General features: G+C 39.4%; 1 protein-coding gene across 2 annotated transcripts in view; it reads right to left on the bottom strand.

Moving 5' to 3' along the window:
- chuk (component of inhibitor of nuclear factor kappa B kinase complex) overlaps window positions 1-19,300 on the bottom strand; it is a 95,993-nt gene that overhangs the window by 63,990 nt on the left and 12,703 nt on the right. The window contains exons 2-7 of one of the 2 annotated variants that reach the window (XM_073025420.1): window positions 11,499-11,624; window positions 9,461-9,555; window positions 6,225-6,342; window positions 4,724-4,793; window positions 3,411-3,499; window positions 2,247-2,336 (exon numbers count right to left, since the gene is read on the bottom strand). In XM_073025420.1, the coding sequence (XP_072881521.1) occupies window positions 2,247-2,336; window positions 3,411-3,499; window positions 4,724-4,793; window positions 6,225-6,342; window positions 9,461-9,555; window positions 11,499-11,603 (567 nt within the window). In that variant the 5' untranslated portion in view covers window positions 11,604-11,624. Of the gene's footprint in view, window positions 1-2,246; window positions 2,337-3,410; window positions 3,500-4,723; window positions 4,794-6,224; window positions 6,343-9,460; window positions 9,556-11,498; window positions 11,625-19,300 lie in introns of those variants that run through there. The other variant, XM_073025421.1, reaches the window with a different exon arrangement.

The raw sequence follows: 19,300 nt of genomic DNA, 5'->3' as shown, positions 1-19,300 counted from the left end.
AAGCTCCCCAGACCCCGAGGCAACAAAGCAGTCCCCAAACCAGGATGCTCCTTCCACTGTGCTTCACAGTTGGGATAAAGTTTTGATGTTGGTGTGCCGTGCTCTTTTTCCTCCAAACATAGCAATGTGCATTTCTGCCAAAAAGTTCAACTTTATCTATCCAAAGAACATTGCCCCAGAAGCGCTGTAGAACATCCAGGTCGTCTTTTGCAAACTTGAGAGACGCAGCAATGTTCTGTTTTGGAGAGTGGTGGTTTCCTCCACGGTGTCCTTCCATGAAAACCATTCTTGTTCAGTGTTGTTCTTATGGTAGATAGATGACCAGAGATCTTAGCAAGTTGTAGAGATTTCTTCAGTTCTTTTGCCATTACCCATGGGTTCTTTTTCACCTTCTTCAGCAGTGCATGTTGTGCTCTTGGTGTGATCTTTGCAGTATGTCCACTCCTAGGGAGAGTATCAACAGTACTGAGTTTCCTCCATTTGTAGACAAATTTTCTTGCCATGGACTGATGAATATTTAGGTCTTTACAAAGGCTTTTGTAGCCTTTCCCAGCTTCATGCATCTCTACAATTCTTCTTCCAAGGTCCTCTGTTTTGATTGAGGTATGGTGCACATAAACAGATCTTTCTTGAGAAGAGCAAGCTCTGTCAGTAACCTAATTTTGTTTCTCGGTTTATAGGGCAGGACAACTCTACAACCCACACCTCCAATCTCATCTCATTGACTGGAACACCTGACTCCAAATAGCTTTTGTAGAAGGTATTAACCCCATATGTTCACATACTTTTTCCAACAAATACATGTAATATTGGAACATTTTTCTCAATAAATAAATGAACAAGTATAATATTTTTGTGTTATTTATTTAACTGGGTTCTCTTTATCTAGTCTTAGGATTGAAGTGAAGATCTGATCACATTTTATGTCATATTTATGCAGAAATAGAAAATATTCTACAGGGTTCACAAACTTTCTAGCACCACTGTATCCTCCAAGGGACCACAACCTTGTCATGGTTAAGAGGCTTGCATGTCTCAATGACCTGGAGAACTCTGCTGGTTGGAAGTCTGTCCTGACGAAGGGTCTCGGCCCGAAACATCGACAGCACTTCTCCCTATAGATGCTGCCTGGCCTGCTGTGTTCCACCAGCATTTTGTGTGTGTTGTTCGAATTTCCAGCATCTGCAGATTTCCTCGTGTTTGGAGTCAGGGCTTTATGCTTTGGCTTTTGGTAGCCACCCATGCCAAACAAGTCAAAGGGTAGAGATCAGACTCCAGGTTTGGGGGTTCAGCTTAAGGTTAACAACCCTGACTGGTTAAACTGACCTGTTACGTAAACAGCAATGAAGAATACTTCACATCTATGTGCAACGGCATTCCTGGTTATCCACCTGGGAATTACACGACTGAAGGCAAACCGAGAGGAAGCAACTGACATGATGAAGGAAGCTGCGAATGCCACCAGAGATGGAGGACCTTCATTGCTGCCCAAAATCCCAGCGGCATAACCAGCAAAAGGAGATCTTATACATAGCATCACTTTATGAATATATAATGAATGTAAATTATCTGATGTATTTACATTTATTGTATTTTTCATTATTATTCTGATCTTTATCTTTTTTTGTGCTGCATTGGATTTGGAGTAACAATTATTTTGTTCTCATGTACACTTATGCACAGAAATGACATTAAACAATCTTGAATATTGAATCTTGAAATTATTTGCTTTTGTCGAATACACAAAAGCTGGAGTCATAGTGTCAGCTGAATAACTTAAAGCACGATTGATATCAAAATGCTGTTTTCCTTTTTTGCTTTTTGAAACCGATAAAACTACTGGAGGACGGAATTATAAAATGACAGGCAATTGTGATTTAAAGGTGTAAAGGATTTAATAATTGGGAATTTTAATAGACCTGTATTTTAATTCATATTTCTTACCTTTTCCAGACATAACATTCTCCCAACAATGATCACTGAATACAGTTCACATGCTTAAAAATGCTACTCGAGATTGAATACAATTAATTGCATTCACAAGCACAAGAGATGCTGCAGCTTCTAGACATCCAGAGTAACAGACGGGAAATGCTGGAGGAACTCAGCAGGTCAGTCAGCATACATGGGAAGGAATAGACAGTTGACAGTTTGTGTTAAGACCCTTCATCAGGATTGGCCTGATTATGTTCGTATATTACGATAGGCAAGTCATAGCACAATAAACAATGCAAAGCAAAACTTACCAGATATTGTAATGTCCCCACGAAAGATGTGCAAAGACTTCCTTGGTCTAGATCTTTGGCATAGCCCAGGTCAATTATTTTATGTATCAACTGCAGTAACAAAAATACATTTATTTGTTCTATTTGCAAATACTTTTGCAACTAAGTATTGCAACTGGGTAAATTCCTTTTACTAAATTATTAAATTCTGTTATGTGGATCATACATTTTGTTGAGTTACTGATAAAATTTAATTCCTATTTTCTCATTCCACCTTCATCTCGCTATAGAAAAACCTAGCTATGAGTAGGTAAGCAAGAATAGTCACACTCTAATGACGGATAAAGGTGCTGCAGAGGAAAGGTCAAGTTATTGTGTTGAGAAGGGAACTGACACCATTTGTCTTTGAATGGACTCTTGTGTGCAGGGATTCAAAACTGATGGAAACCTGCTTGATGAGCTTCAAGAGAAGTGGGCTCAGATTTAGGAGATGACAATTCATCCAATGATCTCCATGGGAAACAAAGATTGGAGTTGGAGCAGTAGTTGCAAGGACAGAGGGGACAAAATGCTTTTTTAAAAATAAAGGGAACGCTGATTTGAAAGGAAGAAAATGGCTGGATTTTGAAGTACAAGTTATATTGAATGTGCACATTCTGTAAAATGCTTCCTTCATTTGCAAATGAATGATTTGTCCACTTAACAAGGAAAACCATCATCATAACTAGCATGGATGTAAATCTCTAACTGAAAGGAGGAGAAAAGGAAACAGAAACAGAAAGATCATACATTGATCCAATGCCTCTATCATAACAAAAACAACTAAATGGTTAGGCATGGACAATCAGACACAAAAAAAAGGACTAGGATGAAAGGATTAGAAATCTGCCCATATTTCTTAAACTTTAGTTGGATAAGCAAAGGATAAAACTTTGCTTTTTCCCCACACTGCTGTCTGTAAAGAGTTTGTATGTTCTCCCAGTCACTGCGAGTTTCCTCTGTACGTTCCAGTTTCCTCCCAAATCCCAAAGATGTATAGGTTAGTAAAGGGACACATGGATGTAATTGGACAGTGAGAACTCATTGAATCAGAAGGACCTGTTACCAAGCTGTACCTCTAAATAAAAATAAAAATCAATAAAATTCAATCTATTTTTCTTTTAATCATTGTTACAAATCACTCACCTTGCCATTATCATCTTGCAATACAATATTTTCAGGTTTCAAATCCCTATGAATGATTCTGTGGTCATGCAAATACTGGATGCCAGAACCTGGTTAAAAGTAAATCCAAAATAGTAGGTGAAAGCAAGCAGTGTGCTTTTGCTTTTAGGATTGATCAGACCATAGAATATTCATGATATAGGAGGCCATTTGGTTCATGTTATTCATGCTATTCGGCCTTATCCCACCTTCAAGGACTTGGTCCTCATTTCTACAGGTCAGGACTGTTCAAGTACATTTTTCAAGCACCCTTCAAATGTATGAGGATTTCTGCTTTTAACCATCCTCCCGAGTTAGTTCCAGACCTTTACAATCCTCTCAGGAGAGAGATTTTTTCCCATATTCTCCCTCATTTAATCCTTCTACCAATTAAATTAATCCAATGCATCATGCATTTTGACCTTTTTGTGTCATGGATTATCTGATGTATCAAAATCAAATATTGTAAGAGCAGTAGGTTAGAGAATGTGAGAACTGCAAGGAGACCGTCACTGATCGTAAGAAAAAAATACGTGTTACATGTTTCAAGACTTTACAGCATTTTGCTTCTAAGTGAACTCTTGCATTCACGGATTTTGTTTTATATTACCCTTTCTGACACTTTCAGCTTTGCTCTTCCACAGATAAAGTAGGCAACTCTTCAAAATTCAGTTTAGCATTCTCTTTAAGAGCGAGAAGATTGGCACCTCTCTCTCGCCCCCAGGTCCCATTAAAAAGTTAACATCAGTGTTGCACAGGGAGAGATGAGTGCCCTGTTATCAATACTTCAATTCAAGTGCAGCATGGAAACTGAACTTCACAGATAATATTAAACACCTCAGGGACTGGCCCCAGTTTGCTTTGTACAACATGAACCAAGAGGATCTCACAGGCTGAGGCAGTTCAATTCATTTTCAAATCCTTACAATTCCTCTTCAGGAAAACCAAACACCTTTCCTTGACTCATCATTAAACCAGCCAGGTTAACTCAAAAGAGATGTTCTCTTTATTGAGTTCTGCAATTATGTTGACTTCTCTATGAAAACTGCACCGGTTACTCAACTTGTTACAGAAGAATAAGTTTTACCACATTCAATGTACATTACAGTTGTTACGTCAAGAGATTATTTTAAACATAGTGAACGTGAACATCAATATTTTCACCTGTAACTTCGAAATCTCAGCCAGATCTCTGAATTTGTAACTGATATGTGAAAGGATGCCAGAAAGGTGACTCAATAAATGCATATTATATGTAGGAAACCTAATAATTATAAACAGATAAAAGTACCTACCAACATCTTGCAATAAGCTTAATACTTGGCTTTCTTTAAGTCCACAGCAATTTTCAGGCTTGCTCAACAACTTGAAACAAAATGCAAAGTTAGCAAAAAACCACATTGGATAAAACACATTTGAATAAAAAATACTAAAATTATCCTGCAGGAAAATGGAAGATGCATTATAAACCTCTAATAATAAATACACAATTCAAACTAAGTATCTTTTGTTCAAGCAAATTATTTAAAATAAAATGGGAAAATGCAAGCGCGCGCATAGAGAATTAAAGAGTTTTTCACAAACATAAAAAAGCCAAAAACAAAATTTTAATGTCCATTTGTTGTAAGCTATGTTTTAAATGTACATAAATGTAAGCGATGTTCTAAATGTACATAATGTACATAAATGTAAGCTATGTTTTAAATGTATAAAAGCGCCAATTATAGTATTAGCTTTACAGAACCATACAGTATGGCATGCAAAATTTGCAAAAGTAAAACATAGCTGAATGAATTTTGAGTTTTGAAAATTAATTGAGAAACAAAGGCTTGGATATGTTTCTGTAGGAAAAGATAAAATTACTTAACAACAAGTTCCTATACCTCCATGTCAGGCAAACCTGAGCAGAAATAATCGAGATGCTACAGCATCACCCACGATAAATGTGAAAATATATTCTCACCCTAAAGTTAGGTTTCTATCTAAACAACAGAGAGAAATGCAACACCTGAGGAGAATTTTGTTCTTTTCCTCTGATGATGAGATGAAGATTAAAAGGTAAGCAGTGACAGACCTGATGAAGGGTGGCAACCCAAAATATTGACTGTTTATCCCTCTCTATTGATGCAGCCTGCTCTGCTAAATTCCTCCAGCATCTTGATACCACCTAATGCTGGAGAGGCTGCAGGCTACTTCTGCTGCTATTACTTAATGACTCCAGAGGAAAATTGCAAATGTCACTCCACTCTTCAAAAAGAGAGGGAGGAAGAAGATAGGAAATTATAGGCCAATTCGCTTGACTTCAGTGGTTGGAAAGATGTTGGAGTCCACTATTAAGGATGTGGTTTCAGGGTATTTGGATGCTCATGATAAAACAGGCCAAAGTTAGCATGGTTTCCTTGAGGGTAAATCTTGCCTGACAAATCTGTTGAAATTCTTTGAGAAAGTAACAGGCAGGTTAACAAGAGAGTCGGTGGATGTTGTTTACTTGGATTTTCAGAAGGCGCTTGATGGACTGAATGGCCTAATTCTACTCCTTTGTCTTATGGTTTTATGTTCATGATCAAAATGACCAAATTAATTCTACACACACAAAACGCTGGAGGAACTCAGCAAGCCAGGCAGCATCTATGGAAAGGAGTACAGTCGGCATTTCGGGCTGAGACCCTCCATCAGGACCGCTTTTCTCTGTACACACAGATGCTCAATACATAAAGAAATTCTTTTAAAAATTTGCAATTGCATTAAATCCTGTACAAGCTAAAATTTTTACTTTAGTGTGTCCTTCAAAATTACCTTACGCAAGTTACCTCCTGTACAGAATTCCATCACGAGCAGAGGGACATCATTACATGCAATATCCTGCATTTCCTCCGGAACTTCACGAGCTTTCACAACATTGGCATTGCTTAACCTTGTTTTGTGGAGGAGGGACAAGAGAAGAGAGATGATATTCAGATACCCATGATAGTAGAAGTAATCGATAAATAGTCAAATGCATTGAAATGAGAGGAGGAAGAACACAGAACATTACGGCACAGGAACAGGCCGTTTGGCCCACAATGTTGTGGCAATCCAATTAAGTAATCAAATGGACAAACTAATTAATTTTCTCTGCCAACACAAAGTCCATATCCTTCCATTTTCCTCATTTATGTGTCTATCTAAACATCTCTTGAAAATCTCTAATGCATCTGCCTCTACCGCCACTCTCTATGTAAACAAATTGCTCCTCACGTCTTCTTTGAACCTATCCCATCTCACCTTAAATGATGGAAAACAAACTAGAAAGCACATTTCACAAGCTTGCCAAATATAGAACCACAGAACATTCCAGCACAGAAAACAGGCCATTCGGTCCTTCTAGTCTGTGCCGAAACCTTATTCCACTAGTCCCATTGACCTGCACCCAGTCCATAACCCTCCAGACCTCTCCCATCCATGTATCTACCCAATTTATTCTTAAAACTTAAAGAGTGAGCCCGCATTTACGTCAGATGGCAGCTCGCTCCACACTCCCACCATTCTCTGAGTGAAGAAGTTCCCCCTAAACCTTTCCCCTTTCACCGTAAAGCCATGTCCTCTCGTATTTATTTCTCGTAATCTAAGTGGAAAGAGCCTACTCGCACTTACTCTGTCTATACCCCTCATAATTTTGTAAACCTCTATCAAATCCCCCCTCATTCTACGCTCCAAGGAATAAAGTCCTAAACAGTTCAATCTTTCCCTGTAACTCAACTCCTGAAGACCCGGCAACATCCTAGTAAATCTTCTCTGCACTCTTTCAATCTTACTGATATCCTTCCCATAGTTAGGTGACCAGAACTGCACACAATACTCCAAATTTGACCTCACCAATGTCTTATACAACCTTACCATAACATCCCAACTCCTATACTCAATACCTTGATCTATGAATGCCAGGATGCCAAAAGCCTTCTTTACAACCCTTTCTACCTGTGACGCCACTTTCAGGCTACAATAAGGCTATAATTTTACTATAGCCTTATTGATGAACTAGAACACAAATAGTCTCCACTGTAAAACAATTTCTATTTTTTTGAAAGTTCAACTGTCTGAATTGTACATTTGAGATTTAACAACATGAAGGAAGTGGCTAACTATTCACAAAGAAGATGAGCAATTTGCCATCAGGCCTCAGTATAAATAAACAAAATGCATTTATGGAACATTACTCCTTGAGAAAGCTCACATAATCGGTCTCAGACTGTGGCCATTAGAATTCAAAATTACTCATGACACTCCACAGAACCTTGTTTGGGAGAACTCACTCCATTAGTACACGATAGCATCATCTCAGTGAGTCTAACTAGGACACAGGAAAGCAGGCAAAGAATTTCCTTATCCAATTCATCATTTGGACAGCACAATAAGAATCTATATACTAAGGTCAGACTGAAGTTACTGAATAACCTCCTGCTTTTTTACAACATCCCATACTGATGTTTTCAGGCAAGTGCCCATAAGGGAGGACCGGTAATGCAATACTAAAATGTGATCACAGTCATTTCCCGTGTTTCAACATGATCAGTACTACTGGCCAAATGAAAGTTAAACTAACTTGAAAAGTCTGCTAACTCTGCATGCTACACTGCAGATCTCTACCGTCAATTGCAAATCAATCACCAATTTCAAAGCTAAATCAGAAAATCTGATTAAAACCTTTGTAGAGACCACCCTATCTGGCCTAACAAATCTAATCCCATACTGAAGGTTTGCCACATTATTTAAATTTGAATGATCTATTATAGTCTTTTTGATGAATCATGTTTTCTGGAGGAGGGGAAATGAGGAGAAGGGATTGGAATTAATAGAAATTGTACAAACTGTGCAGACCAACATACTCCCTTCAACCACCAGAAAAAGGCAGATTGTCTCACAACTCATTGCTGTTTGGGATGCCTTGCAAATTTGGTTGCTATATCTACCTCTGGTGCAAATAATAACCACATATAAAAACAAAAAAAAATTACTTGATTAGATGTCCTCAGGCTATGCTAGATAAATACAAATGTTCTCTCTATTTGGTTTATTGAAAGATGAAAATTACAACTTTCACCCTTTCATGTCACTTGATATGGTTGTTCAAAGCAATGAATTGCCTATACTTTGATAAGTTTCATTAACTTCTGGCTATTTTTAAGATTCACAGCTAAGTGAAATAACATTTTAAATATTAATGAAATTACATTCAAATGTACAGTGACAAGGCCAGTGCAAATGGAAATATACCAATGTACAACACAACCAATCAAGGAAATATGAGAAAGAAATTTCATGTTTTCTGGATGGACAACCCAATTTATTTTTATTGAAATTATGCTAAAGCAGTTTCTTGACATCTGCACTATATATGCCCATAATGAATGACAAGTAGGTATCCACTTGAGTATTATTTATATTTTTGTTTCAAGTTATTTTCTAGATTTAACTAAATCTCTGCTGCTTACCCTCCAACACAGGTCTTCAACAACTTATCTCAAACCCACATGAGATTCTGCAGATGCTGGAAAACTAGAGTAAACACAAAATGCTAGAGGAATTCAGCAGATCTGGCAGCATCTATAGAGGGGAATGAAGTGTTGAAGCTTTGGGCTGAAATGTTGACTCCTTATTCCTTTCCATAAATGCTGCCTGATCTGCTGAACACCTCCAGCATTTTGAGTGTGTTACCCACTTTTCAATATCTACTCTTCCCCCAAGTTGCCTCCTACTTAAGAAAGCAGTTATTTCCTATCTTACTGTACGTCACTCATGTGACTAAGGTAACCAAACATGCTTACCACTTCTTAACATGAGGAATATGCTCTTGCAAGCTATTACAAAGCCTATAGTGATTTTCCCAAGAATCCCTCATCAATTCATTAAGTGCTATACTGTATATAAATAGCTGGAAACAAAATGAATGATCTGAGGTGGCTAATGGTTTCTTAAACCATTTTAAAAAAATCAACATCTGACATCAGTAACGGAAACACTTTAAAACTCTAGTTCTCTGAAAAGGTACTTACTTTTTCATAATTTGAATTTCATAGCACCATCTCTCTTTGTTTTTTGCACTCAACTCCAAACGGCAGGCTTTAACTGCAATTCTTTCTCCAGTTGTCTGGAACGGAATTGTGGATTATTAGCTTTATCGCCAATAAAATTCATGTGGAATAGATTGCCACAGACAGCTGTGGAAGCTAAGTCATTGGATATGTTTAAAGTGGAGGCTCATAGGTTCTTGATTAGTAAGGATGTCAATGGTTATGGGGAGAAGGCAGGAGAATATGTCTGAAGGGGATAATAAATCAGCCGAGAATGATTGGCAGAGCAGAGAAACGATCTAATTCTGCTCCTGTGCCTTATTGTCTAAAATTAAATGATAATTAGTTAACATTGCTCACTAAGGTACTAATAGATGACAACGCTCGAACAATGTACTCAAATTCAGTTCACTTGAACATTTATCTGAATATCTGGCTTGCAAACCCTAACTAATGTTAGATATACATGTTATGGAATTCTAAACTATGAAGTTCAAAGTAAATACATGTCAACATATACAACCCTGAGATTTGTTTCCTTGCAGGCATACACAGTAAATCCAAGAAACACAATAGAAGCAATGAAAGACCACATGAGATAAAGAGTCCTTGAAACTGAGTCCATAGGTTGATATAGGTTGTGAGAACAGTTTAGTGATGGGCTGAGTGAAGTTATGCATTCTGCCAAATTCACTAATAACATTGACCATTTGAAATGAAACCTTCAACATGAAGAACTGCTACCAAATTGAGTCAATTTATTGATAAGCATTGATCTTTTTATTCTGAATCACCATAAGTACTGTGTCAGCAAGATTAAATGCTTCATAGCCAAGCACCATTCACTATGCATCTAACACTCACAAACTAACAGAGAATATAAATTCAGATTTCAGTAGAAACCCTCACTTATTTTTCTTGATTTTGAGGAACAGTGAACACTTGCCTTCATAATATATCTCAATCTCTTACTAAGCTAAAAATTGTAATTTCTACTTAGAAATGTGGAAAAATATCCAGGCATATTATATTCACAAAGGGAAGGACTAAATCAATTGAGAGTATTACCATGCATTCATTTAACTTTCAATTATATTAAGTGTTTATCAAGTGGCATAACTTAAAATACAAGAAATTCTGTAGATGCTGAAAATCCAAAGCAAAACACACAAAATGCTGGAGAAACTCAGGTCAAGCAGCATCCATGGAAATGTTTTGGGCTGAGACTGAAACAGTCATCGACTGTTTGTTCATTTCTATGGAAGTACTGAAGAAGTGGCACAACTTTCCAAAGACCAAAAATTTCTCAACTAATAGGAGGTAACTCCCCTTGATGTCAATCCTCCAAAGGAGCCTGGTAAAACTGAAGTCATGTGAATTGAGCAAAAACTGGTGTCATTCTTAGTTCATTTGAAGATGGCTACAGAAAGACAACTGCCATCTATATAGATAAAAAATGTTCAGGACTTCCCTATCAAAAGTCTGTCAGTACCAAACCCTGGAATCTTTATTTTTTCCTCTTGCAGAAATAATTTTAAATTCAAATAATCTTAGTTATACAATTACTCAGAGCAGCTTGCTATTAGTTGGAAGCAATTGGCTGCCCAATTAGCTGCAGGGTATGATGTGGACAGATTGAAAGAACCATTGCACCTTAAGTTCAAACACTATCTTAGAGACATAATTTGCAGAATTTTGTTACACAAATACTGGTGGAGAGGAGGACCACAAATAAACTAGGATGAGAACATGAAATAAGGGAATTTTCAACTGTTCACATAACAATCATCAATGGAGGAGTAAAAATGTTAACAATTATGGATGCTCCACTGGAAGCTAAGGGCCCAAGAAGAATGAATGAGCAGAAACATTTCCTTAAATTTCACATTATTTGTTGATCTTAGAAAGGACATAAAGAGTATTTCTGCTGCACTTTAAAAACTAATCTATTGATTTCAGATTTGTTATTTAATCTTAAAAACTCTAGAATAGTTAATTGCTAAGAGTGTGTAAAACTTACATTATGTTCATACATATAGACATGTCCAAAGCCTCCTGCTCCAAGACGTTCCTTTAGATCCCAAGGCCCACATGTCTGAACCTGCTTAAAAGGGGGTTTCTCCATTCTCAATCAGAATCCTTAATGCTGTAATTAAAAATTGCAAAGTTATCAGTAAAGCCATGCTAAGAAACTTAATCCCAAATATAACAACAGATGAAGGACTAAAGAATGCACAAAACAGTTTCTACTTCGGCCTTTCTTTTTATCTGATGCTACAAAGTCAGGTTTATTATCATTGATATAAGTTGTAAAAATTACTATAAATTGCAGAAATAAATAAATTAGTGGAAAAGACAAATAACAAGGTAGTGTCATGCCACAGTAGAGGACAAAGATAAATGGTGCAAGTGAGAAGTGTAAATTTAACTCATGATTCAAGATTCCATTTCACCATTCATTTTATTAGCTCTCACTTAGCTCTGGAATGTCTGGATAGTGAAGATGCATACTTTTTATTTATTGAGATGCAGCGTCGAATAGGGCCTTACCAGCTGCACTAAGCTAGCCTAATCACGGAACAATTTACAATGACCAAATAACCTACTACAATACGTCTTGGGACTGTGGTAGAAAACCAAAACACCTGATCAAAACTCACATGTTCACAGGGAGGACGTACAAACTCCCTACAGGTGATGTTGGAATTGAACTCCAAACTCCAACACCCCAAGATGTAACAGCGTTGCACTAACTGTTATGCTATGTAAGGATGCTCTTCATTGACCACTGATCATCCCCTCAAAACTAATCAATAAGCTCCAAGACATAGGCCTCTATACTACCTTGTGTAACTGGATCCTCGATTTCCTCACTTGCACTACAGATTGGCAACAACATCTCCTCTAATCACCATTAACACAGGTGTACCACAAGGCCGTGCATTTAGCCCCTTGATCTACTTGCTTTACCCTTATGACTGTGAGGCTAAGCACAGTTCCAATGCCATATTTATGTTTGCTTATGATGCCACTCTTGTTGGCTGAATCAAGGGTGGTGACCACAAGACATAGGATCAGAATTAGGCGATTCAGCCCATCAAGTCTGCTCCACCATTCCATCTTGCCATATCCTTTGACGGCCTGATCAATTAGGAAACATCAACTTCCACCTTAAATATCCCCACAGACTTGGCCTCCACTGCAGTCTGTGGCAGAGCATTCCACAGATTCATCACTCTCAGGCTAAAAAAAAAATTCCCCCTTAGCTCTGTTCTAAAAGGTCGCTCCACAATTTTGAAGCTGTGCCCTCTGGTCCTGGATACCCCCACCATAGAAAACATTTTCTCCACATCCACCTTATCTAGTCCTTTCTAAATTCAGTAGGTTTCAAAGAGATCCCCCAACATTCTTCTCAAATTCAGTGAGTACAAGCCTAAAGCTGCCAAATGCTCTTCATATGACAAATGAAATACAAAGGTGGAAAATGCACGGCCATGCACTTTGAAAGTAGAAATAAATGTGCACACTATTTTCTAAACAGGGAGAAATCCAGGAAACTGAGATGCAGAGGGACTTCGGAATCCTTGTACAGAACACCCTGAAGGTTAACTTGCAGGTTGAGTCGATGGTGAGGAAGCCTTGTTAGCGTTCATTTCAAGAGATCTAGAATACAAGAGCAAAGATGTGATGCTGAGGCTTTATAAGGCACTGGTGAGGCCACACCTTGAGTATCGTGAACAGTTTTGGGCCCTTCAGCTTTGGAAGGATGTGCTGGCATTGGAGAGGATCCAGAGGAGGTTCACAAGGATGACTCCAGGAAAGAAAGGGTTATCATACGAGGAACATTTGATGGCTCTGGGTCTGTACTCACTGGAATTCAGGGGATGAAGGGGGGGGGGGGGGGAATCTCATTGAAATCTTTCGAATGTTGAAAAGCCTAGACAGAGTAAATGTGGAAAGTCTGTTTCCCATGTTGGGAGAGTCTAGGACAAGAGGGCACAGTTTCAAAACAGAGATGGGAGAAATTTCTTTAGCCAAGGGTGGTGAATTTGTGGCCATATACATCTGTGGAAGCCAGGTCGTTGGGTGTACTTAAGGTAGAGATTGATAGGTTCTTGATTGGACATGGCATCAAAGGTTACGGGGAGAAGGCCGGGAACTGGGGTTGAGGAGGAAATTTTTAAAAGATCAGCCATGATTGAATGGAGGAGCAGACTCGATGGGCCAGATGGCCTAATTCTGCTCCTATGTCTTATGGTCTTATATGTTAACCCCTTTGTTCCTGGAATCATCCTCATGAACCTCCTCTGGACTCTCTCCAATGATAGCATATCCTGTTGAGAAAACTGTTGACAATACTCCAAGTATGGCCTGACTAGTGTCTTATAAAGCCCCAGCATTATGTCCATGCTTTTATATTCTCCTCCCCTTGAAATACTTGCCAAAATTACATTTGCCTTCTTTACCACAGACTGAACCTGTAAATTAACCTTCTGGGAGTCTTGTATGAGGACTCCTAAGTCCCTCTGCACCTCTGATGCTTGAATATTCTGTCCATTTAGATAATAGTCTGCACTATTGTTCCTTTTATCAAAATGTATTATCATACATTTCCCAACACTGTATTCCATCTAACAACACACATATATATCTATATAGATATAGATGCTGCCTGGCCTGCTGTGTTCCACCAGCATTTTGTGTGTTGTTGTTGTTTGAATTTCCAGCATCTGCAGATTTCCTCGTGTTTGCACTGTATTCCATCCGTCACTTTTTTGCCCATTCTTCCAATCTGTCCAAATCCTGCTGCAATCGCATCGCTTTCTCAGCACTACTTACCCCTCCACCTATCTTCGTAACATCCGCAAACTTTTCCACAAAGCCATCAATTCTATTATCTAAACCATTAACAAACAATGTGAAAAGTAGCAGTTTCAATACTGACCCATGAGGAACACCATTTCTTACTGGCAGCCGTCCAAAAAAGGCCCCCTTTATTCCCACTTGCTGCCTCCTGCTTGTCAGCCATTCCTCTATCCATGGCAGTATCTTTCCTGTAACGCTATAATATTTTACCTTGATATAAGAGGGAGCCACAACATATTGCACAGGTTGATAGGGTAGTTAAGAAGGCCTACGGGATGCTAGGCTTCATTAACAGAGGGATTGAGTTCAAGTGTAGAGAGGTCATGTTGCAACTCTACAAATCTCCGGTGAGACCGCACTTAGAGTATTGTGTTCAATTCTGGTCACCTCATAATAGAAAGGATGTGGAAGCTATGGAGAGGGTGCAGAGGAGATTTACCAGGATGTTGCCTGGATTGGAGAACAAATCATATGAAGCAAGGTTAGCAGAGCTGGGACTTTTCTCTTTGGAGTGTAGAAGAATGAGAGGGGACTTGATAGAGGTCTACAAGATTATGAGAGGCATAGATAGGGTGGATAGTCAGTACCTGTTTCCCAGGGCACCAATAGCGATAGCAAACACTAGAGGGCATATGTACAAAATTAAGGGAGGGAAGTTTAGGGGAGACATCAGGGGTAAGTAGTGTTTTTTTTTGTTTTTTTTTTTACACAAAGGGTTGTGAGTGCCTGGAATGACTTGCCAGGGATGGTGGTGGAGGCCAAAACATTAGGGGTATTTAAGAGCCTCTTGAACAAGCACATGGATGAAAGAAAAATGGAGGGTTATGGGGTAGTGTGGGTTTAGTACTTTTTTTTTTAGGATTATATGGGTCGGCACAACATGGAGGGCTGAAGGGCCTGTACTGTGCTGTAGTGTTCTATGGTTCTGTAGTTCTATATCTCTCTCAACGTCAGCAAAACCAAAGAGCTGATTATTGACTATAGGAGGAAGAAATTGGAGGTTCATGAGCCAGTCCTTATTAGGGGGTTAAGGTGGAGAATGTCATGTTTTGCAACTTCAAAACATTAACTGATTCAAAGCAAGATTCTAAAAATTTGCGTCTGACTTCGAGTTTACTTTAAACGAGGTGTGCACATATCATGTGGTAGTGTGACAACGTATGCAATTCACCTATTTATATTTAAACAAACAGGATTGCTTACACACACACACACAATTACCTAAATATTAAATACACAATGCTCCTCCCTGCTTAACTATAAACTTCAACTCAACAGAGAATGCATTTCAACTATATACACAGTATATTATATAATACAGCTGCCATATAAAAACATCCACAGCAGAGTAAATTTTAATTTGTCCCACTTAGGCCTAAAGATTTAATTGCTAGGGAGGATTTCTTACTCTTGTGGGATAACGTCTTTCCTGACAAGGGAGATCACTGAGTTTGGCCGGTGAGACTTGCGACTGTGAATCAATCTCAGGTTCTGTGGCTTCCTCCGTGGTGGTTGTAGGAGCTGACTCAGACTGCAGGAAGTGGTTCTGACAGCGGTAGCCAACTTACTTCTCTAACAACTGATTCTGCTCCCCTCAATTGATCAATGTGTCTGATATCATCTGGAGATGACAATCACCACTGTGTAGGAGAGTGGTCCGGTTCAGTCCTTAATCTTTCCAAGGTCCAGCTTCTGACAACCTCTATTGTCCTTCCCCAGGACTGCTTGTCCAGGAGTGAAACACTGAACTTCTTTGTTTGAGCAGCCCTCAATTTGTCTCAGTTATTTGTCCTGCATACTCCTCCTGAAATTGGGTTTCAAAAGATCCCAGCATGAACACAAGGGATGACCCAGGAACAGCATAGGTGGTGAGTTGTTGGTTGTGGAGTGTGTTGCATTATGATATGCAAGGAGGAAATTGGCAGCTTCTGGTTCAGTGTTAGCATAGTGTGTTCTGCTGATATTGCTCACAGTGCATTCTTTAAACTCTGGACAAATCTAACCGATAAGTCATCTGTAGCTGGCTGATACAGTGCAGATGTAATATGTCTTATACCATTCATTTTTAGGAATGATTGAAATTGTTCCTCTGCAAACGGTAGTCCATTGTCACTGAGTAAATGTTCTGGGACACCAGTCCTTGAGAAGAGCTTCTCAATACATCAGCGGTGTGTGAGGCCGTAGTGGAATCTATTAGGAACACTTCTAGCCACTTTGTTGCGGCAGCCACTACTACCAATAAAATTGTGCTCATGAATGGTCCAGCAAAATCCACACGAATCCTCTGCCAGGGCAATGCAGGCCATTCCCGGGGATGGAGGGGCACTGCTCTTGGCATCTTCTGGACATGTTGGCATCCTGTAGAGTGCATGGCAAGCTTCTCAATTTGCTGATCTATCCAGGCCACCAGACAAAGCTTTGAGCAAACACTTTCATTTTAACTATGCCTGGCATGTAGCTTCTCCAATCCTTTAGCTCTCAGCTTGGGTGGAGCAACAACTTTCAATCCCCACACAAGGCAATCTCCATCAAGGGCAAGTTCATCTCAGTGCTGGTATAAATGGGGAAACTGGAGTTTCTGTTGCACATTCCAGCCATTTGGCAGACTTGAGACAGTGTGGGGTCTTTGCCGGTTTTCCTCTGGATCATCTCTGCTATAATAGGGATACCTATGATTTGCATTAGAGAGAATGTCAAGGGGCGTGTCTACTTCAGCAAATTTTTCTGATACTTCCTTTTCCAAGGGTAAACGGGCAATCCATCAGCATTTCCATGATTAGTCATCCTCTTTAATTCTACCTTGAATTGTGTCCTCCAAGAAACAGGGCCCATCTCTGCATTTGTGCTGCTGCTGCTGTTCGTGAAACACATCTCTGTGGATTGAAAATGGACCAGTGGTTGATGATGAGTAATAAAGGTAAACTTTCTCCTGTTTAAGTACTGATTGAAGCTTTTTACACCCCAAACTCAAGGCCTCTCTGTCAATTTGTGCATAGTTTTTCTCTGCAGCGGTAAGGGAATGTGATGCAAAGGCTATAGGGTGTTCACTTCCATCATTCATAACATTTGAAATTTCTGTGAAAGAGGCAGGCTTCACTGGACAATGCGGATCATAATGTGTCAAGACATTGTCTCATGCCACGATGTCCTTTAGCTTTTTGAAAGCCATCTCACACTGCTTTGCCGATTACCATTTCTTCCCAATCGGCAGTAATAAGTTCAAAAGGTAGGGCACAGTAGTTTGGCAGGAAGCTGTCATAACAATTGACAAATCCTAATAAGTGCCACAACTATGTCACATCCTTTGGCTTTAGGGCATCCACCACTGCCCAAATTTTCTCAAAACACTTATGTAATTCTTGTGCATCAATTGTAAGACACAGTAAGTTCAAAGGTTCATTTATTATCAAAGCATGTATCCATATACAACTCTGAAATTTGTATTCTCCAGACAGCCACAACACAAAGAACATGAAAATCGTTCAGAGAGAAACATCAAACCCACCCCCCCATACAAAAAAGAACAACATCCCGATCATCAATCCCCCCCAAAACCCCCTCCCCCTGCACAAACCAGAATAGGAGCATTGACCCTCAAAAGACAATCTCTTCCCCGCACAAAGAACTAACAGAACATCAAACCCCAAACACCTTCCCCTCGCTCAATACAGAAAAAGAAAGGGGGATTAAAAAAACAGAATACAAACACACCAAGTCTAAAATAAAGTCCACAAATGCAACAGTTCAAACCATAAACACAGAACCATGATACCATCCTACAATATCATTGACATAGAGCTTAGAAAAATAGAGGGCTATGGGTAAAGCCTAGGTAGTTCTAAGGTAGGGACATGTTCGGCACAGCTTTGTGGGCCAAAGGGCCTGTATTGTGCTGTATGTTTTCTATGTTTCTATGCACTGAAAAAAGGGACACCACACGAGGCAGAGAGGCTAACCCACAGCGAGCCACACAGTAAAAGGCTGCTCACAGATCCCTTTACCAGCAGTGATCAAAAGGCAGGCAGTCGGTGCTGAAACTCATGCTCGCCTCAATGCTTTAATCAGCCATTAATAGATGCTTTAAATGGCAAAATGGAGTCAGGCATCGGCTCATGCCCTGTCTCGAAGTTCCTTCGCATCAAGATAGTCCGAGTACAAGCTCGCTTCCTGGAATCTTCTCAAGAGACGGCAAAGCACTAAATCACTCCAAACAATCTCCAATCCGTAAATCACAGGCTCCAGCAGTCCCAGAAACACAGTCAAGGAGAAAAACAGATGTAAAAGTAGTAAAAAAAATATACTTCTGCTTGCTGTCTGGAAGATGTCAGCCAAGGACCATTGTACATTGGCACCATCTTGGTTTAAAGAATTCATACTTGTTGTGTCGTGCACTGAGCCCATAATCTTCTAAATCGTTTTAACAATGTCTTGAGGTTTTGGAGATGTTCCTTGTCATCCATGTAGGGCTAAGTTCCTGGGCAGCCTTGCAGCACCTGGTCCATAGCTTTCTGTCAGAGTGCAGGTACAGATGCTACTGCAAAAATATAGCGATAAAGCCCTCTGTGAGTGTTTATGGTGAGAAATACTTTGGACTCTTCCATCTCCAGATGGGTCTCAGCTAAGTCCACTTTGCTGAAGTGTTTTCCTCCTGAAAGGTTTGCAAAATTATCCTCTATCCTGGGCAAAGGCTATTGACTATTGATCTACTTTCCGTACTGGGTTGATGGTAACATTAAAAATCACCACAGATCATGACAAACCCATTCTTCTTGGCTACTAGTGAGAATGTGAAGAGGGTAAGGGGTACGTGTAGAAGGGGTGGGCGAAGGGTAAGTGTAGCAAAATATGTAGACAGGACCAGGGAGAGGATACGTTATTGGGGAAGTAGCTAAAATAAGATTCCAGACAGCATGTGGCAACCACAAAGAAGAGGAACCTTGCGACCTCAAGACAATG

The sequence above is a fragment of the Hemitrygon akajei genome, chromosome 21 (genome assembly GCF_048418815.1).
Source record: "Hemitrygon akajei chromosome 21, sHemAka1.3, whole genome shotgun sequence".
NCBI lineage: Eukaryota > Metazoa > Chordata > Chondrichthyes > Myliobatiformes > Dasyatidae > Hemitrygon > Hemitrygon akajei.
Note: the sequence above shows the minus strand (reverse complement) of the source record. Positions and strands in the feature narration are given on the sequence as shown.